This window comes from Callospermophilus lateralis, chromosome 13 (assembly GCF_048772815.1).
Source record: "Callospermophilus lateralis isolate mCalLat2 chromosome 13, mCalLat2.hap1, whole genome shotgun sequence".
Lineage (NCBI taxonomy): Eukaryota > Metazoa > Chordata > Mammalia > Rodentia > Sciuridae > Callospermophilus > Callospermophilus lateralis.
This window is the reverse complement of record NC_135317.1, coordinates 15,284,765-15,312,077: the sequence shown is the minus strand read 5'-3', so window position 1 is coordinate 15,312,077 and position 27,313 is coordinate 15,284,765. Positions and strand designations below refer to the sequence as shown.

At 44.9% G+C, this 27,313-nt stretch overlaps 1 protein-coding gene across 3 annotated transcripts in view; it reads right to left on the bottom strand.

Annotated features, from left to right (window-relative positions):
* Positions 1–20,108, bottom strand: part of Edaradd (EDAR associated via death domain) — a 57,837-nt gene extending 37,729 nt beyond the window's left edge. Inside the window, exon 1 of one of the 3 annotated variants that reach the window (XM_076831734.1) lies at positions 19,842–20,108. In XM_076831734.1, coding sequence (XP_076687849.1) covers positions 19,842–20,073 — 232 coding nt within the window. In that variant the 5' untranslated portion in view covers positions 20,074–20,108. Of the gene's footprint in view, positions 1–18,680; positions 18,801–19,841 lie in introns of those variants that run through there. The other 2 variants (XM_076831735.1, XM_076831736.1) reach the window with 2 other exon arrangements.
* Positions 20,109–27,313: the final 7,205 nt, after the last annotated feature.

Below are 27,313 nucleotides of genomic sequence, written 5' to 3'. Positions count from 1 at the left end.
CAGGCCCAAAGCAATGGAACCAAGTGACCATGGGCTGAATCCTCTGAAATTATAAGCCAAAATAAATCTTTCCTCATTTCAGTTAAGTTTCTCAGGTATTTTGTCACAGCAATGAACAGCTAACATGTACATGCATGAAGCTTTTTGATGCAGTTCATGGGAACTTTATTTTTTTTTAATTTGTTTATTAGTTGCTCAAAACATTACAATGATCTTGACATATCATACATTTGATTCAAATGGGGTACGTAATCTTAATCTTATTTTTCCACGTGTACAGATTGCAGGATCACATTGGTTATACAGCCACGTTTATACATAGGGCCATACTAGTGTCTGTTGTATTGTGCTGCCCTTCCTATCTCCCCTCCCCTCCCCTCCCCTCTTTCTACCCAATCTACTGTGACATGTTTTTCTCTCTCTCTTTTTTCTTCCCCCTCACACCATCTTATATGTAATTTTGCATAACAATGAGGGTCTCCTACCATTTTCCGTGCAATTCCCCTTCTCTCTCCCATTCCCACGTACCTCTCATCCCTATTTAATGGTAATCTTCTTCTCATGCTCTTCCTCCCTGCTGTTTTGAGTCGCCCTCATGGGAACTTTAATAAAGGAAATACACCTCATAATATTTTTATCAAAAATTGATCTTGATTTCTCAATATTTTTCTTCTTATGCTTTGTCAATGCTTTTTTTTTTTTTTTTTTTGCATTTAAGAAATCTAATGAGGAAGTACAGAAAAAAAATCAAATGTGGAAAATCAAATATAGAAAAAGGTACGGGCCTCAATCAGACTACTGCCAGATCATATGAATTTGTACACATAAGAAATAACTCCCCTTTTCTAAGATGCTTTACAAGACACCTGCCAGAAAACCCTAACAATAATCAAATCTGCTTATGCAAGGTCTTCTAGATTTGTGCAGTATACAACCTGTATCTATCTACCACCAAATTTTAACAGCCAAAACATTCACTTTTTATCCAAATTGTCATTAAGTACATACTGTACATTAGGCTCTAGGTCCAGGAATACCTCTGGGGATCCAGGTGAGCCTCATGGGACAATTTTGTTTTATTGATTTGCTTTTTATTGATTTACTGCATTATAGTTTTATGAATAAAAGTGGAATTCATTGTGATACATTCATACATGCACATGTTATAGCTTTGTTAATGTCATTCTGGTGTTCCTTCCCTTCTCCATCCCTTCTTCTTCTCTCTCATTCCCTTTCCTCCACTCCACTGTTCAATGGAACCATTTCTTGAAACAATCATCTATTTGTTCTCCCTGGATGTTTCCCTGCTGAGAGAAGGGCTGGACTTTCTATTTTCTTTGCGCCAAGTGTTGACAATGTCCAAAGGAGATGCTCATGGAGGCAACATCTCTATTTGTTTTATGACATCAACTGTCAGTCATTGGAGAGAAGTGGGGACAAATGGAGAGAGCTTTGGCCAGCGTCCTCCTTTGACAGGGGGCCATTCCCTGGTTCCAGCAGAGCAGATAGCAGTAAGACCACAATGGAGAAAGCATGGAGCAGATTAGGCCCTAGCTCAGGATCTACCCAACAATGTGGATGACTGTGCGTGGTGTCCAGAAGACACAGACGTCCTCTGACCTCACAGGACCTCTCAGTGTGGACAGCATGGATAAATGCCTACCTGGAGCAATGTAAAGCCAAGGTCCCTCCTAGAGTCCAAGCACCACATTAGCCTCAGGTCCCTCATGACCCTAAGGGGAAGCAGAGCACCAATTCTATCTGAAATGGGATTTCCTGCTGGTCTAATGCAACACAGACTCAGATTTGAAATTAAAATGACATAAAGACAATACAAGACAAATTGTGTTGTAATTCCACCCTGAGTTTGTAGAACTCCTGCTGCCCAGGTAATCAGGGACTAGCACAGGGCACCAAGTGTCTGACAGTGGAAGAGAAAGCTCCACAGGGCAGTGGAGCTGATGCCTGAGTCCTCAAGAGCCAGCTGACCAGGAGGAGCTGAGAGATAGAGTGTTCTAGACAGAGGGACTAGGTGGCCTGTACATGTCCTGGGGACAGGGCAGTGGAACTGATGCCAGAGTCCTCAAGGGCCAGCTGACCAGGAGAAGGAACTGATAGGAAGAGCATCCTAGACAGAGGGACTAGGTAGGCCAAAGCCAGGAGAGGAAAGAGAATATGCTTTGGTGAGTCCTTCCAGCCAGACAGCCCAGGTCTCATTTCCTAGTTTTCTTATTCTATGCTTCTCACAATCTTGATCCTGGCTGGGGCAGGGGCAAGAGAAACAACCATTAAGCAGCTTCAAGTCCCTTCTCTGCTTCTCTTATCACAGCCTCTCCTCAAATACGTCATCTTCACTGAAGGGGTCCTGCATGCCAGTACTTTAAAATGCCACACACCAGCAGCAAGGGATTCTAGCAGGTGTCGACACAATGGGCTCTCAGGTGCACAGCTACACAGAACTTGGGGTGCAGGGGCTTAATTGCCCCAACCGCTTCCTGTAAAGACACTAGGTTAGTCTTATTTCTTACAGAAGAATTAGTATAAGAGGGAGAAAAAAAATACTTCGAGGAAGATGGAGGAGACCACTGGGAAAGGCAGCAGAGAAAAGCAACCAGAATAGATAAAAGGAGGAGTGCTGGGTGAGGTGTGGAGGTCTGGGTCCACACCAGCACTCCACCGCGAGCCAGGGCTGGCCTTGACCAGCCTGGTGCTTGACCTCAGACAGGCCTTGGATGTGACCTTGACCATCCTCCTGCTGTGACCTCTGGCAGGCCTGGAGATGTGACCTTGACCATTCTAGTGCTGTGCCCTCACACAGGCCTAGGTGTGACTTTGACTAACCTGGTGCTTGACCTTAGTCAGGCCTTCAGCCTTGGACCAACCCAATGCTGTGGCCCCAGGTGAGCTTTCTCAGCCCCAGGCTTCTCCTTTGCACAGGACAAGCCCAGGTCTCTCACTGCCATACATGGCTGGTGACAGTTATTCTGGTCCAGCCAGGTCTGGGAAGCACAGGTGTGGCACCCTGCTGCTGCTCAGGTCCTGGGCAACTTCAGGGCCTACCAGGGCACCTCTGGGATGGCCATGAGGCTGCCGAGATACAGGTGGAAGACAGGGCCTCTTGCTTTGGTCTGACACCTCTGGGAACTCACAGAGGCCGAGAAGGGAAGATAGGTAGAGTCCAGGGTTTCCTGTACTAAGTGCAGCAATTGGTGGGGGGTGTTGAAGACTCACACTAAAGGCATTTCAGGTCTCCCTTCACTCCAAATACTCTGACCATGTCCCCCTTTGCCACACAGGGCTGTGGAAGAATTCCAAGGTCCCAGCTGCCTGTAGACCCAGACCCATGCAGCATCCCACACTCTGAATCTGTTCTAGCACCTTCTCTGGACAGTTGTTGTAGGTCAAGCCGAAGTACTTCTATTCTCACAGGCTCAGATTTTTCTGTGCCAAGAAAATTACTGAGCCAGGTGGGAAGGCGGCTCCCAGTTGTTTGAGACTGATCTAGAAGAGCAGTTTTCCTAAGGTCTTACCTACAGGCCTTGGAATTGCATATTTGCAATACTATTAAGTATGAAATCAAATTGTTTGTTAAAGCTTCAAAATGTTTGTTTCCACAATTCCTGGGTAGTAGCAGGCGCAACCTGCCAGGCAAGCTCTGGTAGTGCATGGGACATGGGGCATGGAGGGGCAAAAACAGCCACCCTGCCCAGGCTGGCGGGGCTCCCCTGCTCCTGTCATTTAGTGCCTGGTCAAGCCTCCCTCCCAAAGCTGCCCAGACTCCTCAGGATCATGGCCTGACCAAGCTCAGATCAACACGGTTCCCAGGCTGCCAAGACGCACAGCTGGCCTACTGGTTGGTCCCTGTGGAGAAGCAATAGTGGAGTGGTGGACCAGCAGCCTGGGTGGGTTGGAACTCGGGTGGCAAGCGCGGCCCAAGGCAACTTAGAGCAGGCACCTCGGGCCAGCAGCAAGGTAGCCAGGGGCAAGCCTATCCATCACCCCACAGCAGTCTGGCCTGCACACAGTGGGGATGCCTCTGCAAGCAGTCTGGCCTTCACACAGTGGGGATGCCTCTGCAGATACAGAAGTGCACTCTAAGCAGTGCGGCAGCTCTAGATACCCACTGAGCACGTGCATCAATGACTTCAACCTCCAGCTTCAAGCGGGGAGAAAAGGGAAGCAAGGCAAATCTGAATGGCATTCAGGGCTGACCAACACCATTGGTAAGTTTCCAAGCCTAAGTGTGGACCAACATCAGCGAGACCAGCACACTCAGTGGGAAACGGCACTGAATGCAGTTCCCTTGCAGAGGCAGAGCCCTGTTCCTCAAGAAATCCCGAGGCCACACTAACCTATCCTGGTCTGTGGCTTTCAGTTCTTGAACTCCTAAGACAAGAACCTGGAGAGGAGAAATTGAAGATGAGTCTGGTGGGCATGGCCCGCCATCGAAAGCTACATCAGCCCTGGGCGGAGGGCTGTAGCTGGTGCAGACCCCACCTGCCAGCAGAAGCAGTGAATACAGTTTGATTCTGAAATGCTTGTTTCAGGGTCACCATCCTTGACTGACAATGGACAGGCAGGACACTTGGGGTGAGATTGATGTGCACTGCCAGGAGCACAGTCAGGAGAGCAGTGGGTACTGGTGGTCGCCAGGCTGCTCTCAGCCCAGGTGACAGCAGCACCTGGAGGCAGGAGGGCTGTACAGCCATTTGGTTTCTGTGGACTGCATGTGCCTACCCTGTGATGTCAGGGTGTGAGAACCTCTGTCAGCCCCAGGTGTGAGTCTGTGAGTGGTGTCTAGCAGGACTATACAGATGGGGGGCATTCCTAGGTAAGGGCCCAGGGTACTGCGCCTGAGCAAAGGGCTACGGCACGCTCCTCCCTTGTGTCTGGTGCCAGGATATCCGTGACTGGGTCTTTTCCCACCTTTCCTGGCTCTTTACGCCCTCCCCAAGGCAAGACAGGACGCGGCAACCTCAGCCTCCCCGCCTGGCTGCCTTGCAGCTGGCCATGAGAAACCCCTCTGACCTGCCTTGCCTGACAGTGGAGCGGGAGACTCCATTTGAAAAGGGTCCTGCCCTACACCTGGGGGGGACAAGCTGCACAGAGGCCAGGAGTCTGTGCAGAGGCCTTGCTGGGTTTCCCATCCAGTCTATAAGTGGCAGAGCAGACCCTGATGGTTTGGATGTCAAATGTCCCCTAAAGGCCAGGTGCTAAAGGCTTGGTCACCAGCTTGTAGGGCTACTGGAAGGTGGTGGGACCCAGTGGAAGGATGCTATGTCACTAGGACATGCTTTTGAAGGGGATATTGGGACCCCAGCCTTCCTCTCTGCTTCCCAGCTGCATGAGGTGAACAGGTTTCTTTTACATGTGGGAGGCCACAGGGCCAAGTGACCCTGGACTGAAACCTGAACATGGGACAAAATCAACCTTTCCTCTTTTTTTTTTTTTTTTTTTTTTTTTTTTGATACTAGGTATTGAACCCAGAGATGCTTAACACTGAGCCACATCTCTGGCCCTTTTAAAAAAATATTTTATTTTGAGACAGGGTCTTGTTAAGTTGCTTAGTACCTCACTAAGTTTTTGAGGCTGGCTTTGAACTAGCAATCCTCCTGTCTCAGCTTGTGGAGCTGCTGGAATTACAGGTGTCCACCACTATGCCCAGCCAATTTTTCTTCCTTTAAGTTGATTCACTCATGGTGAGGAAAAACTAACACACTGTTTTAGTCAGGTTTTTTGTTGCTGGGACCAAAAGACCTGAAGAGAACAATGTGGGGGGGGGGGAGTTTATTTGGCTGTTTCAGAGGTCTCAGTCCAAATGTGGGTGACTATTGCTCTGACCCAACATCAGGCAGAATATCATGGTAGAAGGGCTTGGCAGTGGAAAGGGCTCAGGACATGGCAATCAGGAAGCAGAGCGCTCTGCTCACCAGAGGCAAAACATAAATCCCTCAAATCACACCCCAGTGTCCTACTTCTTCCAGTCACATCCTCCCTGCCTATAGTTATCACCAAGTTAATCCATGTTAGTGGGTTAATCCATCGATTAGGTTAAAGCTCTCATTTCACCTGATCATTTCACCTCTGAACTTTCTTGCATTGTCTCACACATGAGCTTTTGGGGGACATCTCGTCTCTAAACCATAACTCAAACCCTCCATGTCCAACCACATCTCTAAGTGTTGTCAAGCTTCAGTTGTGCCTACAACAGTGAAATTGCCACAACAACCCAAAGGACAGGGTTCAAGGAGCTTCTGGACAGTTGACCATGCCAAATGCAGGTTCCTGGAGAGCAGTGCCCAGAGAGGGCACGGAAGCTTTGAGCCCTTTGGACCCCTGCATGTATTCCAGCTGCTCAGTCAGAAGCAGGGGTAAAGGGATCTGGGGTTTGTAACTGGTGTTCTGAGGGTGCGGTCTCAGGGACAGAGTCCACATCTCAACCTGTGGGACCTAATGCTGTCTAAAGGCAGGGTCAGAGGACACCCAGCTGGGGATTGCTTGCTTGATGGTGGTGACAAACTCAACACTTCTTGGGTCACAGAAGCCTTGTGAGTGGACTGTTGCAGTGTGACAGTGTCTGGGTGAGGCCTGACAGTACCCTGAGGAAGGGACTAGAGGCCCCTCTACACACACCCAGTGCTGGGCTCACAGAGAAGTGGAAGACCCAGACTTCAGTCCCAGACCCTCTGGCTTCCGAGTCTGCCTGTTCTCCAGCACCATCAGCTTCTAGAAGCAGCTCAGGCACTGACAGCTTGACAGAGTCCTGATGTACCATTCACACTGCCCATTCCCATAGGGACGCAGCCATGCTGGCTTAGAACCCACTCTGATGACCCTATTTTAACTCGGTTACCTTAGTGAAAACTTTCCAAAGTAGGTTACATTCTGAGGTACCGGGGGTGGGGGTTAGGACTGCAAAGCATTTCTGGGGAACACAATCCAAACCTGCAACAGTCCACTGCTGGGAGACATCAGCCAAGTAGGTATGACAAATTCCTTGCCAGCTTACTCCCATGTTGTCTAGTGGAAGGACTTCTGAAAGGTGACCTTGCTCAAGGACCAGGGCAGGATCCGTGTTTAGGGTGTTCCCCCTTTAGAATAGGGCAGTTTAGCATAATAGGAGAGTAGGGTGTTTCCCCTTTAGAATAGGGCGGTTTAGTATAATAGGAGATTAGGGTGTTCCTCTTTTGGAATAGGGCGTATCCTGCTGCTGAGTTCCTCTTGAGTGCTTAGGGTCAGACAGTATATTTTGGGAGACAGAAGCCCATGCGGAGTGGATTTGGGAGAGAGTGGATTAGGGTAGAGTGTGGATTTGGGCAGAGAACGTGGATTCCCCCAGAGCGTGTTTGTAGACGGCCGGTGTGAGTTCGGGAATAAAGAATTGCTATTTGAATCTACAAGCTGTGTGGAGACTCGTGATTTGTGCCCAGCGAAAGACTGCGGCATCGCAAAAGACTGTGGCATCTGGTGGCTCGTAAGCGGAACGTCTGAAACTTGGAGGTAAGTGAAATTGCTCGCCCCTGAGGGAAGGCGAGAGAATGGGTGACCATTTCAAAAAACAATGTGTTCTCCTTTTGATTTATTTTGTTTTTCTTTCAAGCTGCCTATCCCTAGAAATTTCTCAGGCAAACTGGAAAAAATGGTTGACTAAAGGCTTGAAGTTTGTCGGCCCTGAGGAAGAGAAAATTGATACAACGATTTTTTATTCCGTTTTTGCTTCATTCAATTTCAGTTTTGTTTTGTGTTATCTTATTGGGTTGTGTTATCTTTATAGTAGATTAAAACAAACTGAAAAGATGTTAAGTAAATTGTTAGAGGTTCAGAACATGGAGAAAGACATTTTAGATCAAGCAAAAGAGAAGGTCTCTCGAGCTAGTCAGACAGAGGAAGAAAATTTAAAGGAAAAGGGGTTGTTAGGAAAAAGGCCACAACAGGAGGCTGTTACTAACTCCGTTTTATCACAAGAGGGTTTAATTCAACCAACAGCCCCACCGATAGAGACAGCTGAGTGGCCCTCAAACCCCGTAGTTGATAATTGGGATCCTGAGACAGGACCTCGAAGATTAGCATGCCCTGTACTTGAGCAGGCAGGAGGGCAGCGAATTCACCGTGCTTTAGATTTTAAAACAGTGAAGCAGTTAAAAGAGGCTGTAACAACCTATGGTCCCCAAGCTCCCTTCACGGTGAGTATGGTCGAGTTCATTACTAACTTGGACATGACGCCAGCAGATTGGGCTAGCGTGTGTAAATCTGTGCTAAATGGAGGACAATATTTGTTATGGAAGGTTGCCAATGAGGAATTTTGTGCAGAGACAGCTAGGCGAAATGCAGCAGCCGGTTACCCTCAAAGAAATCTAGAAATGCTGCTAGGGAAAGGACCTTATGAGGGTCAACGGCAACAAATTGAATATGATCCTGCTATATATGCACAAATTGCTGCAGACGCAGTTAGGGCATGGAAGACTTTACAAGGACATGGAGATTTACAAGGTCAGCTATCTAAGGTAATACAGAGAGCTAATGAACCTTACGCTGACTTTGTAGATAGGCTAATTCAAACGGCTGCCAAAATATTTGGGGATACGGAACAAGCAATGCCATTAATAAAAAAACTGGCTTATGACCAAGCAAATCGTTGCTGCAGAGAGGTTATTAGACCATGGAGACATGAAGATTTAAACACATATATTAAATTATGTAGAGATATTAATGAACAAGGGCAAGTCTTGGCAGCTGCAGTACAACAGGCTTTAGATGCCAGGCCAAAAACATGCTATGATTGTGAACAAACAGGACATTTTAAAAGGAGTTGCCCCATAGGAGGAGGATGTAACAAAACTAGGTATCAAAGAAATAGAATACCTGGTATTTGCCCACGATGCCGTAGAGGGAGACATTGGGCTAATGAATGCCGTTCTCAAACTACCATAGAGGGTACTCCCTTATCAAAAAACGGACAAGGACCAGGTATTTACCCACGATATCGTGGAGAAAGGCATCAGGCTCCATTGCCAAAAAACGGACAGCCGGGCCCAATGCTCCGGGGCCCACAACCACAAATATATGGGGCAGTGGAGGAACCCAGCAACACCATCAGAGTAGTGCCCAGGACACATTGTCCATTAAATCCCTCATCAGACAAACCCGAGGGAGCGCAGGGTTGGACATCTGTGCCTCTGCCAGAGCAGTACTAACTCCAGAGATGGGAGTTCAAATCATTCCCACAGGAATAAAAGGACCTCTTCCCCAAGGGACAGTAGGCTTATTATTGGGACGTAGTTCATCTACATTAAAAGGACTTATGATAAGTCCCAGGGTAATTGATCCCGATTATGTAGGTGAAATAAAAATTATAGCTAGTTCTCCAAGAGGTATATCAGTAATTTCACCTGGAGATAGAATAGCACAGTTGTTAATAATACCCAGCCTACATAATAAATTTCCTAGTCATAGTGTAAAAAGAGGTTCCAGGGGATTAGGCTCCACAGGTGTAGATTGGGCTATGTTGTCTTTAAATTTAGATTCTCGCCCAATGTTAAAACTAAATATTCAAGGACACGACTTTAATGGGCTACTGGACACAGGTGCAGACCTTAGCATCATATCTAGTAAGGAATGGCCAAAACATTGGCCATTACAACAAGCCACTCAAACGCTTCGAGGCCTAGGAGTGGCGACTAATCCCCATAGAAGTGCAATGATATTAGATTGGAAGGATCCTGAAGGTTGTGAGGGAACTATACAGCCATATGTATTGGATCATCTTCCTATAAATTTATGGGGACGAGATGTCCTAGATCAATTAGGTTTGACATTAACAAATAACATCAATCCTAATGTGCCCACTACTAGGGCTAGACAAGGTTTTAGGAAAGAAAAAAGATTAGGAAAACAAGGACAAGGTATAGCAGCACCAATTCAAATAGATCAAGGAACAGACAGACATGGGTTGGATTTTCAGAAAGGGCCACTGAGACAATAAAAATTACTTGGAAATCAGAAAGACCAGTGTGGGTTCCTCAGTGGCCCCTGACTAAAGAAAAGATACAAGTAGCCCATGATCTGGTCAAACAACAATTAGCGGAAGGACATATACAACCTTCCATATCTCCTCATAATACTCCCATTTTTGTCATTAAAAAGAAATCTGGTAAATGGAGATTATTGCAAGATTTAAGAGCCATTAATAATGAAATGGTTATTATGGGACCTGCTCAATCAGGGATTCCTCAATTGTCTGCTTTGCCAAAAACCTGGCATGTTTTAGCCATAGATATTAAAGATTGTTTTTTTTTCAATTCCAATTCATCCCGAGGATAGTCCACGTTTTGCATTTACTATCCCTGCATTAAATCATGAAGGTCCTGATCAGAGATATGAATGGAAAGTACTCCCTCAAGGGATGGCTAACAGTCCAACTATGTGTCAAATATATGTTAATAAAGCAATCCAGCCACTTAGAAATCAAAATCCTGAACTACAAATATTTCACTATATGGATGATGTATTATTGGCACATAAAGATAAAAACATATTGCTGGAATGTTATGCCACACTTACAAACTTATTAAAAAATTATAATCTAGAGATAGCAATAGATAAAGTACAATTAAATTTTCCAATTAATTATTTAGGAGTTCTATTATCCTCAACCATGGTCCATCCACCAAAAATTCAAATACGAGTAGATCAACTCAAGTCACTTAACGACTTTCGAAAGTTATTGGGAGACATAAATTGGATAAGGCCTTATCTAGGCATACCAACAGGAGAGTTGGGACCTTTATTTGATATTCTAAAAGGTCCATCAGATCCAAACTCACCCCGCATGTTAACTCCTGAAGCAAGAAAGACATTGAAAATTATTGAAACATATATGGAAAATATACATTTGGATAGAATTGATATAAGTTTGCCTTTATTATTTATTGTACTACCAACAAAAAATATTCCTACAGGAGTATTTTGGCAAGAAGGTCCATTATTGTGGATACATTTATCTTATTCTCCTAACACTATTCTTACTAGGTATCCTGAGGCTGTAGGACAATTAATACTCAAAGGAATAAAAGCAGCAAAGGGAGTGTTTGGAATTTCTCCCAATAAAATTATTACTCCATATACTATGGATCAAATTGATGAGTTAGCTAATGAGTTAAATACTTGGGCAATAATCATGTGTAAATCTAATGTTTCATTTGATAATCACTTACCATCTAATCCTTTGTTGTCTTTTTGGTCTAAGCATCCTGTAGTTTTTCCAAAAATGACAAGAAAAACCCCTATCATGAATGCTCCAAATATATTCACTGATGGGTCAAATAATGGTACAGCAGCAGTAGTTACCCCTGATCAAACTTTTACATTTTTAGTACCCAAACAATCAGCTCAAAAGGTAGAGCTTAATGCAGTATTACAAGCCTTTTTAATGTTTAAAGATTCTGTATTTAATTTATTTTCTGATAGTCAGTATGTAGTTAATGCTATAGTATCTCTTGAAGATGCTGGTAGGATTTCCCCTTCTTCTACTGTTTTCTCTTTGTTTTCCACTATACAAAGTCTAATCTGGGACAGAAAAGATCCATTCTTTATAGGACATATTAGAGCACATACAGGATTGCCTGGAGCCCTTAGTTTGGGCAATGATTTAGCAGATAAAACTACACATGACATACATATTTTCTCTACACTAGAAGAAGCTACAAATTTTCATAAAAAATTCCATGCTAATGCTAATACTTTACAAAAGCGTTTTAAAATAACTAAGGAACAAGCCAGACATATAATAAAACAATGTCAAAATTGTGTGACCTTTTTACCACAAGTTAATCTTGGAGTCAATCCTAGAGGACTGATACCTAACCATATTTGGCAGATGGACGTCACACACTTGCCAGAATTTGGAAAATTAAAATATTTACATGTTACAGTTGATACTTCTTCCGGATTTTTGATGGGCTCCCTTCATGCCGGAGAAAAAACTAAAGATGTTATAGCTCATTGCTTACAAAATTTTGCCACTGTGGGCGTTCCTAAACAGTTAAAAACTGATAACGGTCCTGGCTATACCTCTACCTCTTTTAAACAATTTTGCTCATCATTTGGTATTACTCATACAACAGGAATTCCATACAATCCACAGGGACAAGGCATAGTTGAAAGAGCTCATCAAACTATTAAAACGTACTTATTAAAGCAAAAAGAGGGAATTGGAAAGGGGTATATATCCCCCAAAGATAAACTTAAAATAACGCTTTTTACTCTAAACTTTTTAAATTTGGATTCATCAGGACTTAGTGCTGCGGAAAGGCATATGTATCCAAAAAATGTGCATAAGCCTAAAGTTCTTTGGAAAGATATTCTAACAGGACAATGGAAAGGTCCTGATCCAGTGATTGTCTGGAGTCGGGGCTCTGTTTGCGTGTTTCCACAGGGAGAACAGCAGCCGATTTGGATTCCAGAAAGACTAACTAAAACGATTTCTACAGATCGAAAAGAAGATGATTTGACTCAAATCCATAACAGCTGATATCCAGAACTCCAGCTTGGCCATTCTTACATCTGCGACTGTGATTAACCAGGATGCTTTTTTCAATATCTATTTTATTATTGCATTTTTCCACATCATAAGGTTCTATTTTTATTTTTTGAGCTCATACAAACCTAGGTTAATGTTTTTCTGATCAGTTTTATTTTTTGACTATAGAGTTTTTAAACATTGCAATGGAGATTTCACCTAGGTAAAGCTACAAGGCCTTTATAATTATCTTATGTGTTATACGTTTGTTTGCACATTTGTGTTTTGTGTTGTATGTCTGTGTGTGCGTATTTCATATATGAGGAGCGCTCATGAGAAAATGGATCCGAATTATTTTTTTATTCACGTGATTTAAATGGCTTAATTTAAATTAAGTAAACAGCTGTTAAGGATTCTTTTTAAAGGTGGTTAACAGATCTGCTTGTTTACTAATTTAAATCAGGTAAACAGCTGTTAAGGATTGTTTTTTAAGTAGGTTAACAGATCTGTTTGTTTACTTTCACCTTTCCTTTTCATTATATTTAATAATTCTTTTCAGGATAATGTCTTTTTAGCATCATTGCCAGAATTCCTATCTTCATCCCAATGAATATAACTCAACAAGTATGCTCAATCAAGGAGTCAACTTACTTTGGGAGGCAACGGACTTTGGGACGAGACGGACAGATTGATAGATTCCTCCACTTTGAACCGCTTGCAGAACTTGCCTGGACTATGTAACTACGTTTAGTGCAGCTATTGTGGTAATGCTGGCATATATTTGCTGATGGTGTCACCAGTGATCTTTGCTGATGGTGTCACCAATGATGCAATTTTTCCAAAGGAACTGTCAATTGGCTTGGTGTTGTGGCATTTCTGTATCCTCCTCCCTTCTGCTAGTGATGGTCTAAATTTGGGGGCCAATGGCTATATGCTGGACCGGCAGTCAGTGACGGGTATGATCCAATTGCAATGGTATCAACCTAAGACAGGAGGCTGACGCCTAAAGGTCAGTTACCTAAAGGTCAGTTTTCCGATGACGGGTAAGAACCATATGTTGAATTGGACAACCTACCAGGCGCGGTCCTTAAGCCACATTAACCTCACTCCCCCACTGGCACCAAGGCCAAATTTGGGGGCCAACAGAGGTGAGGCAAAGAACCTCACCCCCCCACTGGTGCATAGACCTATCCACAAGTATGGCTGTATGCTGGACCGGTAGTCAGTGACGGGTATGATCCAGTTGCATTGGTATCAACCTAAGACAGGAGGCTGACGCCTAAAGGTCAGTTTTCCAATGACGGGTAAGAGCCATATGTTGAACTGGACAACCTACCAGGCACGGTCCTTAAGCCACATTACTTGTTGTTTAATTAATCAGAAGGGGGGAGATGCTGGGAGCCATCAGCCAAGTAGGTATGACAAATTCCTTGCCAGCTTACTCCCATGCTGTCTAGTGGAAGGACTTCTGAAAGGTGACCTTGCTCAAGGACCAGGGCAGGATCCGTGTTTAGGGTGTTCCCCCTTTAGAATAGGGCAGTTTAGCATAATAGGAGAGTAGGGTGTTTCCCCTTTAGAATAGGGCAGTTTAGCATACTAGGAGAGTAGGGTGTTTCCCCTTTAGAATAGGGAGGTTTAGTATAATAGGAGATTAGGGTGTTCCTCTTTTGGAATAGGGCGTATCCTGCTGCTGAGTTCCTCTTGAGTGCTTAGAGTCAGACAGTATATTTTGGGAGACAGAAGCCCATGTGGAGTGGATTTGGGAGAGAGTGGATTAGGGTAGAGTGTGGATTTGGGCAGAGAACGTGGATTCCCCCAGAGCGTGTTTGTAGACGGCCGGTGTGAGTTCGGGAATAAAGAATTGCTATTTGAATCTACAAGCTGTGTGGAGACTCGTGATTTGTGCCCAGCGAAAGACTGCGGCATCGCAAAAGACTGTGGCAGTCCACCCTTTGTCCCCCAAAGTCACATACTCGCCACAGGCAGAGTGCATTCACCATCAGGACCTCCCCCAAAGCCTCAATCATTCCAGCGTTGGCTCTAAATCCAACACCTCCTCCACCTCAAGACCCAAACCAGCAGCCTGTATGGGAGGGTGGGAGGGTGGGAAAGGCTACCTGCCACCTAGAGAAGTCTCCCTTTGTTTGCCACACTAAAGAGGGGCCACAGCTGCTGGAAGCAGCTACTCACAAGAAGCTCAAACATCTTCTCCAAAGATGTCCTTTGAGAAAACAAAGAGGGAAGCTTGTCAAAGGTTCCGGCTTCTGAGCCACAAGAGTGAGGCCCTTTGTGCTTTCTAGAATTAAATGCAGCTCTTTGAACCTGTGACTTTTTTTTTTTTAAATGTCATAGCTTTCTTCCAACCCAGGACTATTTTCGTGAATGGCTCTCAAGGAGCCTGGAGTCCCGTGCCACACAAGCTCTTGGAACCAGGGAAGGCTGCGGTACTGCTGATAGCCTCTTCCCTGGCCACAGGGCTGGACAGCTGCGGAAGGAGCAGAGGCCAAGCAAACACATTTCTACAGGGACAACTAGAGTGGCCTTGCCCAGTGACAGGGACCAGACTGTGGAGGGGCAGGGCAGGGGAGGAGGGGGAAGAGATGAAGCAAAGGGGCGTGAGGAGGTTCCTGCTAGTGAAGAAAACTTAGGAAGCCAAGGTGCCACAGGAAAGCAAGGGTAGGAAATGAAGAAAAATTGGGCAAACCCACAGGGCAGGGAACAGGAGAGGCGAGACAGGGAGGAAGGGAGGAGGGAAGAGAGGAGCCCCTCTCCTCCTGGCTTTGGAAGAACAGACTGGTTCAGCATTGTGAATGTGGGTGCTCCTGAGGGGTTCACCTATCAATCCTGGGTACTGCCCTCTGTGCCACCTTGGACTCACATTAGGGCTGGGAAGGGTCAATGGCAGGTGAGAAACCTTCAAAAGGCTGTCCTGAGCTGGGGGCCAGGGCTCCAGGGAGCAGCCATGCTGCGTGGTACACACAGGACCACAGAACAAAGGGAGAGCTGCTGCCATGATTTGTGAAATGGGTGCTCAGCTCACCACAACAGAGCACCAAAGTCTGCACATCCTCAGCAGACCTCAAGCCTCCTCCTTTGTTCTGTCTTTAACATCCTTGACTGACAGTTCTATTTTACCCAGTGCTGGATTGTTATTAGTGGTAGAGAGAGTGAGTAACCGCTGCTCTGTAACCAGCTAACCATTTTCCTTCCCTGTGACTTCAACAGTCTTGTGATTTTTTTTGGAGAAAAAGCTGCTTTTGAAGCTAACTTCATTATAAGTTATATATACACACATATATATACAGCAGTATATGCCTTATTTTATACATGTAGAAATACACACATCTATTTTCTTTTTAAGCTTTACAAGGTAAACTTAGTTACACCTAAACTGATAAATAAATTCCTAAGATATCAATATGGGAAAAGCACTTTCTTTTTTCCTTTTGGTACCAGGGATTGGTACCAGGGGCACTTAACCACTGAGCCACATCCCCAGCCCTTTTTTCATATTTTATTTAGAGACAGGGTCTCACTGAGTTGCTTAGGGCCTCATTAAGTTGCTGAGGCTGGCTTTAAACTTGCCATCCTTCTGTTTCAGCCTCCTGAGCTGCTGGAATTACAGGTGTGCACCACCCACTGTGCCCAGCTGGGAAGAGTACTCCTTGGCCCATGGTTTGAAGCATATTTGATTAAACTGACTTTCATTGAAATAAGATTTTGTGCAGGGTAACTATGTGCTACATACTTGCCAGGTATTAGAGACAAGCTCGGTGAAACATGGACTTTATCCAGGCGCTTATACTCCAATGGGAGAAAGTAACATTGGCCAAACAATCATACCTAGAAACATGGGGCCCGGGCTGGGTCAACTTTGAGCTAAAGTCTGGAGGAGATGTAGGAGGTAAAGGTGTGTTTGTGTGCAGAGGGGAGGCAGGGTGTCCAGGCAGCAGAAATAACCTCTGCAAAGGTCCTGGGCCACAAGAGTGTGATGACTTTCGAGGCAATGAAGGCAGGCAGAGTGGCAGCAGGGCCCAACCAAGGTTGTATGTGAGGTGGTTGAAGAGAGGTGGGAATCAACAGTACAGAGATGAAAACCACTGGAAGACTGGGGATTTGTTGGAAAGTGGCTCTAAGGAGAGGAAGGGCAGGATCTGACTTGTTTTTAGGAGATCACTGTGCTCACCGTTTGGAGAATGGGTGGGCAGAGGGTAAGAGTGAGTGTGAATGCCAGTTGGGAGATGAGTGTAGGAAACTCGGTGAAGTCTGGTAACATAGTTGGGGGAGGAGAGGTTAAAATTCTGTATCTAGTTCCACATGTTGGCAACACCTGTGGTTTCATTACACAAAAGGAAAGGAAAGGTGGGTGTGTCCTGTGGGTTGCAAAACTGAATGAAATGTTCAAAAGGGGAAAGGGCATGTGTGTCTAAACTGAGGAACAGTGATTTGACGGAAAGAATCCCACGTGGGAAGGGGCATCCGGATCATCTTACAGAGACCTGACTACTTTCTTCAACATTCTCTGCCAGGTGGCAGAGAGATTTCAACCTCCAGAGGCCTGCCTCCACTTTGCAGGGAACCCACGTCCATCTCTCCTTACATATTTCACTTGCAGGTTCATGTTCTACCTCTTGAAATTAGAGACAGATCCCCATGTGCCATGTTCTCTCAATACCCCACAGATGCCGGGGTTCTCAAGTCTCTTTGCTCCAGGCTGTGTGCACCCCATTTTGGCTGGGCCAAGCTGAGTCCAGGTACCACCCATGGAATTCCACATCCTATATACTATTGCTGGCCCCTAACATCACACTGGTCTCACCACACTACTGTTACACTGAGCCTTTATATCACCTATGTCACTTCAGAGCTGGTTTCCAGCCCCATTTTCTTAGCTGCTGTTGATTTTGGGGGACCCAAGCAGATTTTATATGTAATCCCCATTTAGTGAATCCTTCTCAAAATCTTTTTAAATTCTCCACCTGCATCATTTAATGACATCTGAGGCCACTATTACTGAAAAGTAGCCAGAAACATCCAGTGGCACTTTGTCAATTAAGTGGATGTGGGTGGGAGTGGGAAGATTTTTCCTCCTTTATTTCCCCTTCAGTTTTCCAAACAAGGGAAATTATTTGTTTTCCATCTCCAATCAATGAAATGTTTGCCACTCCCCACCTGAAGAATCCAAATCTTTCTTTGAAGTCTCACTGGGAAAATCCCTCCAAACTAGCACCTTACAATCTCAACTTTAACTGTTGGGTGCAATCTTCTGAACACCTCTAGACACATTCTGTCTTCTCCAGACTGTGGAAGCCACAAATCAGCACTACTGGAAAAGTCCAACTTTGTCCCTGCCCAAGCTCAAAAAATTCAATCTATCCAAGCAGTAGCATCTGGTTCTGTGCGGCTCTCCCTAGCACTTCCAGCTTACAGAAACCAGAGAAGGCCCCACGCACCCGAGGCGTGTACTGATCCGCGTGTGATCTGCTCCGTGTGATTGCAAACACCGTGGCGCTTGCCGCCTAGGTTGTAGTGGACCAGAGAGAGGGAATTTCTAGAAAGGGAATTAAACCCAGGTGAGACATTAAAGAAAAATCTAGATGCTGGCCTTAGGCACAAATGTGCAAGGTTTTAAAACAGGACAGGACTGAGGCCATTTTAATCAAAGTCCTGCACGGATGGGGATGGGATCCCTCTTAGATTCTGCCGGTACTGGTTTATGAAGTAGCTGCCGGGCCAATAAGTAGAAAAGCAAAACCATTTCATAAAAGCGTAATGAGGAGCGAGGAAGAGGAGCAAGACAGCAAGAGTGGGTTGAAAGGTAGTCGGGAGGAGTACGTGAGAGATCCACCCCTTCCCCTCTCTTCTGCCCGAGGTTTGCGGGGCTTGTTTCAACCTGGCATCCCAGCCCAGAACAAAAGCGGCCGGGGCCACAGCGTGGGGAGGGACCGCGCGTCCTCGGTGCGCGCGGGGTGCGCGGGAGGCGAGCGCTCTGCACCCAGGCAGCAGCGGCTCTAAAGGGTGGCCGGGAGCACCGCCGCCGTCCCCGCCAGCCTCGCGCGGCCTGGGTCCCAAGGTCCCGTGGCGCCCTCGAGGGTCGCCTCCAGATCTCCCGGCCCGCGGTCCCCGCTCCAGGTGAGGGCGCGGCGGCGCGGTGTCAGTTTACCTGCGCGCAGAGGGTCGTTCGGAGAAGACATGGGGGCGGCGAGAGGGCAGACAAGCGCCCCAGCAGGGTCGGGTGGCCTCCAGGGCCCGGAGGAGAGCGGCGCAGTGGGGACTTGATGTCCTGCGGTTCCGACGCGCCGGAGTGGACCTCCGCGGCTGTGCGCGCCGCGCTCCCGCTCCTCCTGCTCCTCCTCCACTGCTCCTCCTCCCGGGTCTCCGCGGCTTCTTCCTCGTGCTCACTTCCTGCTCTGGCAATTAGCAAAGCCCCTTCTCCGCTCGCCTCCCGCCCTCCAGCAGAGGCGCGAGGCGGGAGCCCGGCGCAGGCTGGGGCGCGGGGAGGGGCCTCGGCGCGAGGAGTGCGCTCGGTGCTGCGTCCACGACTCCCGGACGGTCCCGCTGCCAGGCTCGAGCGATCGCAGCACCGGACGGACCGCAAGGGAACCGCTGGCCTTGAAAGTCGGCGGCAGTGGCGCGCGGGTGGCTTTCCTGGCCCTCTTATCGCGCCCTCAGCGGGGACAGCAGAACGCTCCGCACACAGGCCGGGACTGAGACGCCTGCCGGCGATGAGATATTTAAACAGTTTCCTAATCTTTAGGCCGACTCTGCCGTTGCATGATCGCACTTGCCAACGCTTTCTATCCTGATGTTTCTTTGGCATTAGTTATTGCCTGACCTCCTGGGTTAGTGCTGCACAAAGGAGCGGGAGGAAAACGCCAGACACGCGTTCCCCTGGCCTAGTAAAAAATATTTATTTTATTTTATTTCTAGTAAAAAATAAAATAAAAGCGCTTCCGGTTCTCTTGAAAACTCTAAATTAATCGATCTCTTTAAAAATTAGGGCTTAATTTAAATGATATTGTATCATTAAGGGATCCCAAATTGGGAACATTTAAAATTACTGTATTTTTTTTTTAATTACTGTATTTTAACTACACTTATCAAGTCCATTCCAAGAAGGTTACAGGCAATTTAAATTTAATAGGAATCGCTGAAAGGTATTAAATAATCTATATCTACCTTCATAAATAAGATCAGAATCACAAAAATTGGTTTAAAAGCGATAAGAGTTTTTAGTGTACAATGTCATAGGCAAATTATCACAGATAAGCTACTCTGTGTAAAACCCTAGCTCTGAAAACTGCAGAACAGCGGGTGAACATACCTACCCTTGTGACCAGGAGGTTGCTTTGTGCCTCTCCCCATTTGTTTCGTCGTCCTGAGGCCCATGGCTCCTTATTCTCCGGAGTACGCCATAGAAGAGCTTCAGAGAAGAGGATTGCTGGCTTGTGTGTCCACCCGAGTAAATGAAACCTTTCTGGGAAATTTGCTGGTGGGATGATAAACTTCCTCTTGCTCTGCCTTCTGACAGGAAGGGAAATTTTTTTAAAGGGCATTTTCTCTTGGAATCCATTTTGAGGTTTGGTTTGTGGTTCTTTCTGTACTTCACATGAAGTCGGAATTATTTTTGTGGTTTGATCATCAGAACCACATATCAAGTTAGGCTGTCTTGTTGGCCCGACTTCAAGTGTGACTCTAATGCTGTCTTGCCTTTCAAAACTCTGCACTAGAAATTGTCTTTTTATCACACCATTTTTAATCACAGCAAATAACTAGAAATGCATCTACATGCTAATGTTTTAGAGGAAGATTAATTGGGTATGTCACTTATCATTCCCCTGTGCCGCCTTCCTTTTTTTTTTTTTTTGGTAGTGGGGATTACACCCAGGGGTGCTTAACTACTCAACCACATCCCCAGCCCTTTTTATTTATTTATTTATTTATTTATTTATTTAAAATTTTGAGACAGGGTCTTACTGACTTGCTGAGGCGGCGTTGAACTCAGGATCCTCCTGCCTCAGCCTTGGAGCTGCTGGAATTACAGGTGTGTGCCACTGTTTGTGCTTCTTAGCCCCAGGTTTTCCCATGTGCTTTGTAAACAATGAAGTGCAATGCAAATGAGAACTATTATTTTTTGCAGTTTACCCAAAAAGTAACTTAAAAATAACTGTCCTTCACTAAACTTCACAAAGGGTTCCCTTATAATCCATTTGCTGTCACATTATGGCTTTTGGGCTTCTACTTCTGTCACTGCCCAAAAAGTTTTTTTAAACACTCTTTTGAAAATGACATTTTTGACATTTCCTAATAGCATCCCTAAACTCACAAATCTTGGAGTCCTGTGTTAAATTTCATATTTCCATTGCTTCCTTGATATTTGAGGAACTTCCAATTTTTCTTTTCTAGCAAATGGGACAATCAGACCTGGTAGTCCTGGTGTCATACTGCCAGATTTGACCCAGACCTGTCACTTCACGTCTGTGTTAGCTTTAGTAAGAAATCCAAACTCTGAGTCTGAAGAATCTACAAGATTGTGAAAACCCGCTGAAATAATGTATCTTTTAAAAGGCCTAAACCAGTGCCTGTCACATAGTGGGTACAGACAGACCAGTTTCTTTATTTCCTTGGAGTTCAGTCTACTGGGAGAAACTCTTATTACCTTTGTTACAAGAAATGTTCAGTATTTACTACTGTGCTCACACAGAGCATGAACCAGGGCATTGACTGGTGACATTGTTACTACAATGTTTTTAACCCCACCCCATCCCCACAACAAACCCCAAGCCCTGGGGAAACCAAAATGGGAAGTCCCTTGTCTTAGGCTTGTGATCCAGAGGGATTTGCAAATATTGCTTGGTGATAGAATTGAGAAAGAAACATTCAAACCAGAAGGGGATGTGTGGTGGGAAGGCCTGGGAGAACTGTGGAAGCCCTGTGGCTGGATGGTGACCATCTCAGACCCGCCCTGAGCAGCGGCATCTCAGGCAAGTTCTGAGGCCGTTATTCATGGCTATATGGCTGCAGCCTGAGGGGTGGGAAACCCGTCTTGTGTTTTTTCATAAATACTGACAACTATCAGAAAAGTTATCTTTCAACTAAGAGAAAGGCGACTTAAAATATGTTCTATTTAATTCACTATAGAATATGTTGCTTTATTCATTTCACTCCATTTTGGATAATTGTTAAATTTCTGTTGTCTAAAATAAAAACTCCCATTATACAATCACATATCTCCTTACTTCAAAGGATTTTGTACATTGTGTGTAGATGAGTCCAGCATACTGAGCCTGGCTGTCCCACAGGGTCTGGTTCAAAAAAAAGTGGCTAGAATTGCAAATTCTTTGAGTTCAAGAACATAGATGATTCCCTAAGCCATAGGACAGGCAGCCATGACAGTTGGATTTGCTTGAAATACCCTCATGAGAATTGGTACAATGGAGGATCCCCCAAGGATAGTTACCAAGTTCACATGCCTCCTCAGTTTTGGAACAGATGTTTGTTAAATCTTGTCCAGGGTGCCATCTTATTATGTCTCATAGCAGTGGCCAGCTTTTCTTCTGGAGAATCAGGGTTCCACACAGCCTAGGAGAGTAGGTGGTGGGCCACATCCCCCAACCCCTGACTCTGGGAGGTGACATATTACTCAGTCATGGCCTTTCAGAGTGTTGCCACAGTGAACGATGAGCCAGGGAGATGCAAGGGACCTTTGCAGGGACATGGAAGGTGGGTCTTTAAATAACTAGCACAAGAGCACACCATCGGTGGTAGGAGAGAGGAGGAGTGAAAGGGGAGAGCCTTGGCTGTAGAAGCCTTGAATGCCAGGCAAGAACATTGGAAACTAGTTTTTAGACAACAGGAAGTAGGTTTCAAAAACTGGCAGGAGAAAATTGGTGTTTTGGGAAGATTAGTCTGGCAGCTGTGTGTAGGAAGGAACAGAGAATGCAGGACAGGAGACTTTACTATACACTGTGCTTTGATAGAGTGAATTGACACTTTTGTCCAAATGTGCAGGAAACTCACATTGGAAAATGTAAATGTTTTTGTTACCTTTTAAAGTAAAAGGTTACACTCCTGTCCACTGCCTTGTTGATTTGCATGAAGGCATTAAGTGATCTGGAGAGGTGTATTCCAAAATGTTAACAGAAGAACTGAATCTTAAATAAGTAAAATATTGCCTGTTTCACTGGTTTGACTTCAAAGGCACAATATTCCATGCATGCATTTAAGCATGAATAATTAGTAAAGGCCCCTGTCCTTGCTTATGCATTCCCCACACACATATGTGAGATTAAATCTCTCTTGCCTACTTGCTTGCCCACCTTGAATTACTTATCTAACAGAGGTATGAACTATTTGATTTTCCACAAAGAGAATGACTGAGTGAAGGTGATTCCCAGTACAGTCTTGCTGAACACTCTTAGAATGCCCTGGGGTGGACAGGGGAGAGGAGGGCAGGGATGGGGAGAAAATGGGCAGTGGCTCAGTGGTGGTAAGGGGGACACCTCTATGCAATCTGTCCTTCTGCTGCTCAGGAGCCTCAACACCACCTGGCAGGTAATCCTGTCCTTGAATGACTTCCACGTGCTTCTTAGTGAATGACTCTGGACTTAGTACTGTAGTGTTTGGTCCAGATTTTGAGAAAAAAACATGTTCAAAGAAGTAAACTTTATATATTAAAGCCCAAGAGGCTAGGTATGCAGCTCAGTGGCAGAACATTTGTCTAATGTGGGAGGCCTTGAGTTGGATCCCCAGCACCACCACAAAACAACAACAAAACCACTAAAAACCAATCAACCCAAGTCAGCTAGGGGAATTTTTATTTTGCATTTGCTTTTGTTATACAGTTAGAGGAAAGGACAACCAGAAAGAAAATCCAGTGTTGTCAGTGACTGTGGTCTTGCAGGAGGGCTTCGTTTCCTGTGCTTTGTACCCACAGGATGCAGAACACAGACTCAGGTGGGTGACTCAGGAGTGACATCATCAGTCATTAGACAATACAACTTTTAGATATTAAAACAATATACTGATGAACCTAGCCTAATTCCATTTTAAGATTGGGAACCATCTTGTCACAAAGTCATGAAAAGTTAATTTCTGTTTTACTATAAAATACTGAGATTCTAAACTTGTTTGGAATTCCTGCTTGTGCTCTGAACTCACCCGTGCCTGGCTTTCCTCGACCAGATAATAACCCTCTCTAAAACCTTAGTGGTGCCTCATAAATCCTGGCTCCTCCTGACTGGAGGAGATAACAACCCTCTCTGAAACCTCAGTGGTACCTCACTGGGATCTGAATTTATTCCCTATCTTGATATATCATCCCATGTAGATCATTAATCTGCTGTCTGCTCTTGTATTACATTTGTCAGAACACTGTTAGCCGTAAGTTCCCAAGACACCCTCCTTTGTAACTTTTTGTGCTATATAAACCTTTTCTTCCCTGAGAGCTGGGCTGATCTCTAGCCCAGTTTTGGAAGAGACAGTCGCTGATCAGCTTTCTTTGTATACACAAGATAAGCTTGCTTTAATTTTATTTAAAATTGGAGTTGGTGATCTTTTCTTTGCGTCGTGGTTCCACAATACCTGAGAGGAAAAATATACTGGAGGGAATTAATGACAGAAAAAAAAATCACAGAAGAAAAGATTAGTGACTTGAAGACATGGCAATTCAAGGTATTGAAAATGAAACTCAGAAGAGCTAGTTTTAGAAAACAAAAGGACTGTGAGACAATTCTATTATTCCTGTAATTTGAGTCCTAGAAAAGGAAAGCATGGGTTTGAAGAAATGACAGGCAAAAGTTTTCCCCAAGTTTGACGAAAATTTAAGCCCACAGATCAAGAAAGCTCAATGAACCCCAAGCATAAGAAACACAGGGAAAATAGCAACCAACCAAACCACCAAAGCACAACATAATCACATTGCTCAAAGCCGCGGTTGAAGATAATAATTGAAAGCAGCGCGAGAGAAAGGCATCTTACAGAGGGACAGAAGCAAGGTGATGGCGGAGCCTCCTTCAGAAATCCTGCAAGGCGGGAGACCGTGGAGCAGTATCTCTAGAAAATGAAAAGAAAAGTCTGCCGACCCAGAGTTGTTCACCCACTGGAAATATCTTTTAGAAATAAAAATCAGATACTTTTTCAGCTACATAGAAGTTTAGAGTTGTCTCCAGCAGACCTGCATTACCAAGAACCTATGTGGAAATCGTTTATAACTTTGCTATTAAAATTTTAAATCTCGCTTCTAATGTTCTAATTTTATATATATTTATTTTTTATTTGTTTATTTATTTTTGTAGAACTTTATTTATTTGTTTTTAGTAGTGCTGAGGATCAAACCCAGGGCCTTGCATGTGTGGGGCGAGCGCTCCACCGCTGAGCCATAACCCCAGCCCCTGGATATTTATTTATGTATATTTTATTTAATTAAAAAATTAACTGCCCCAGGCATGGTAGCACTCACCTGTAATCCTAGCAGCTCTGGAGCCTGAGGCAGGAGGATCACAAGTTCAAAGCCAATGTCAGCAATGGTGAGGTGCTAAGCAACTCAGTGAGACCCTGTCTCTAAGTAAAATACAAAATAGGGCTGGGGATGTGGCTTAGTGGTAGAGGGCCTGAATAGCAGTGTGAGGTACTGGGTTGGATCATCAGCAAAAAATACAATAAAGTTATTATCTCTATCTACAACTAAAAATATATATTTTTTTAAAAATCAGACTTGATCTGCCCTGCTCCCCACTACACTCGACATTTCACAGTGATCTGTTTGCCAAGAGTAATCACCTGAAGGTTTTTCCTTTGTTCCTCTCATTTTCCAGCCAGTGATTTGTCCAAATGGAAATGAAAGTAATAATTGACTTTTATCCATTTTACAGAAAAAGCAATGGGCAGCATATTTGGAGTGAATTGAGCTTACACTTTTAGAATTTCAATCCTTTGTGTAGCCCCACTTTGATTCTTCTTAAAATGCAAATAATCTTATGCTAATATTCATAATTTGGATCTAACCTGGTTTTCCTTAGGAATCAGGGGAGCATAATGAGGGAAGGGAAGGAGGAGGTGGAAGTGCCAGAGAGGGAAGGTAGGGGGCGCCAGAGGCAAGCAGCAGAGAGGAGGGACTCGCCCTGCTGGCTCTGCAGTTGCCAAGGTCTGTAGAGAAGGGGGGGTTTTTGTTTTGTTTTGTTTGTGGGGGAGGGGATTCACAGTTCGTTAGCAAGTTACTCTGGTGCTTTCAGCGGAGAGTTAAGTTCGGTTGAAATGGAAGGAAAGTTTAAGTTGCACGTTGTTGAATATAATTTTTCATAGGTTAGCAGATATTAATTGGCCTTCGCTTTGTGACCTTTAAGAACTTAATTTTAGAAATGCCCAACAGCAGTGTTTCAGTAGAAGCTCTCTCAGTCACAGGATGACTTAATTATTTGTAGAGGAAAGAGATTGTGATCTTAGTTGTTTAAACAGGCATCTTCCAGTTGCTAAGTTGTTCTCAGAAAATCTCCATTTCAATCAGTGCAAAGACTTGCAGTGGGAAGAAGCCCCATCTCTTCCCCAGGCAGTTGTTTTGTTTGTTTGTTTTTTCGTATTTTGAGCTGCTGAGGTTCTAACCCAGGGCTCCCTGTGCCAGACAAGTGCTCTACCACTGACCTACCCCAGCCCTATTGTCCCATTTTTGATAGAGTTTGGAATTGAGGATTATGGATCTGGATTATGAATATAAGAAGAAAATAATTCTAAAGAAGAATAATTTCAAAGACATAAAGATGATCATTTGGCTGAAGAATAATTAAGAAATAGATAAGGGAAAAGTGGTAGGTCTCTAATTGTCTGGTGATGTGGTACTCATCAAAGTATGGCAAAGTACCTCAAGATAGCAGTAAAATAGTCACTTTTCTCTCAAATACTTAAAACTTTACAATGGTGAGCATGCAGGGAGCTTAGAAGTCATGACTGTCCTAATGAAGCCAGATTTAAAATTAGGTAGTCAGTGTAGTTAGTTAAATCGTGTCTAATATCGAGAGAAATCTAAAATGGAGGCCATGTTGAGAATGAATTTCCGGAAAAGCTGATAATGAAGCCCAGGAAACAGCCCCAACAGACTTGAAGACAGCCCATCCCAAAGAAATGTTAATGAACAGCAAACTTGACTCGGAGATGCCCAGATTACTTCTTTGGCCCACCTGTGTCCCAACCCTTCCCACCTACAATCCATCACCAAAAACTATAAAAAGGGGAACACATTCGCCCTTCAACGGATTCCACCTCTTGGGTCCCCTTCTTCCTCCGGGAGAAGTCTTTTCTGCTGTCCTTTATAATTTTCCACTCTGACCTTGCCTCAGCGTGCTTCTCTGGTGTTATTCTTCAACATTGGGGAAGCAAGGACTTGTCACGGGTCAACAGCGGTAACACTAACAAGTACAATTTCAACAAATTGATAAAGCAACAATTCTTAGATTTATCCTGTGAGCTAAGTCACAGGGCCAGCTTCTGCCCCCAAAGTGAAACACAGACAGGTGAATACACAGAACCACCATCATGGGAGCACGGACCTCCTGGGAACCACCTTGGGGTCAAGAACACCTGACCTGTAGTTAAGCTGCTCAGTTGCCAGAGGCTCAGGGAGACATAAAAATCCCCTACACTCTGTGAGTCTGACCTCCAGGAGCTTGATCAGGTTCACACAATGAATATTGGAGAAAAGTCCCCTTGTGCTTCTGGGGGAGGGGAGGGGGAGGAGCCACTGAGAAATACACCAGAGTGCTCTGCTCTTAGCAAGGTCAGCCTTGCTGTTGAATCTGTGGTAGA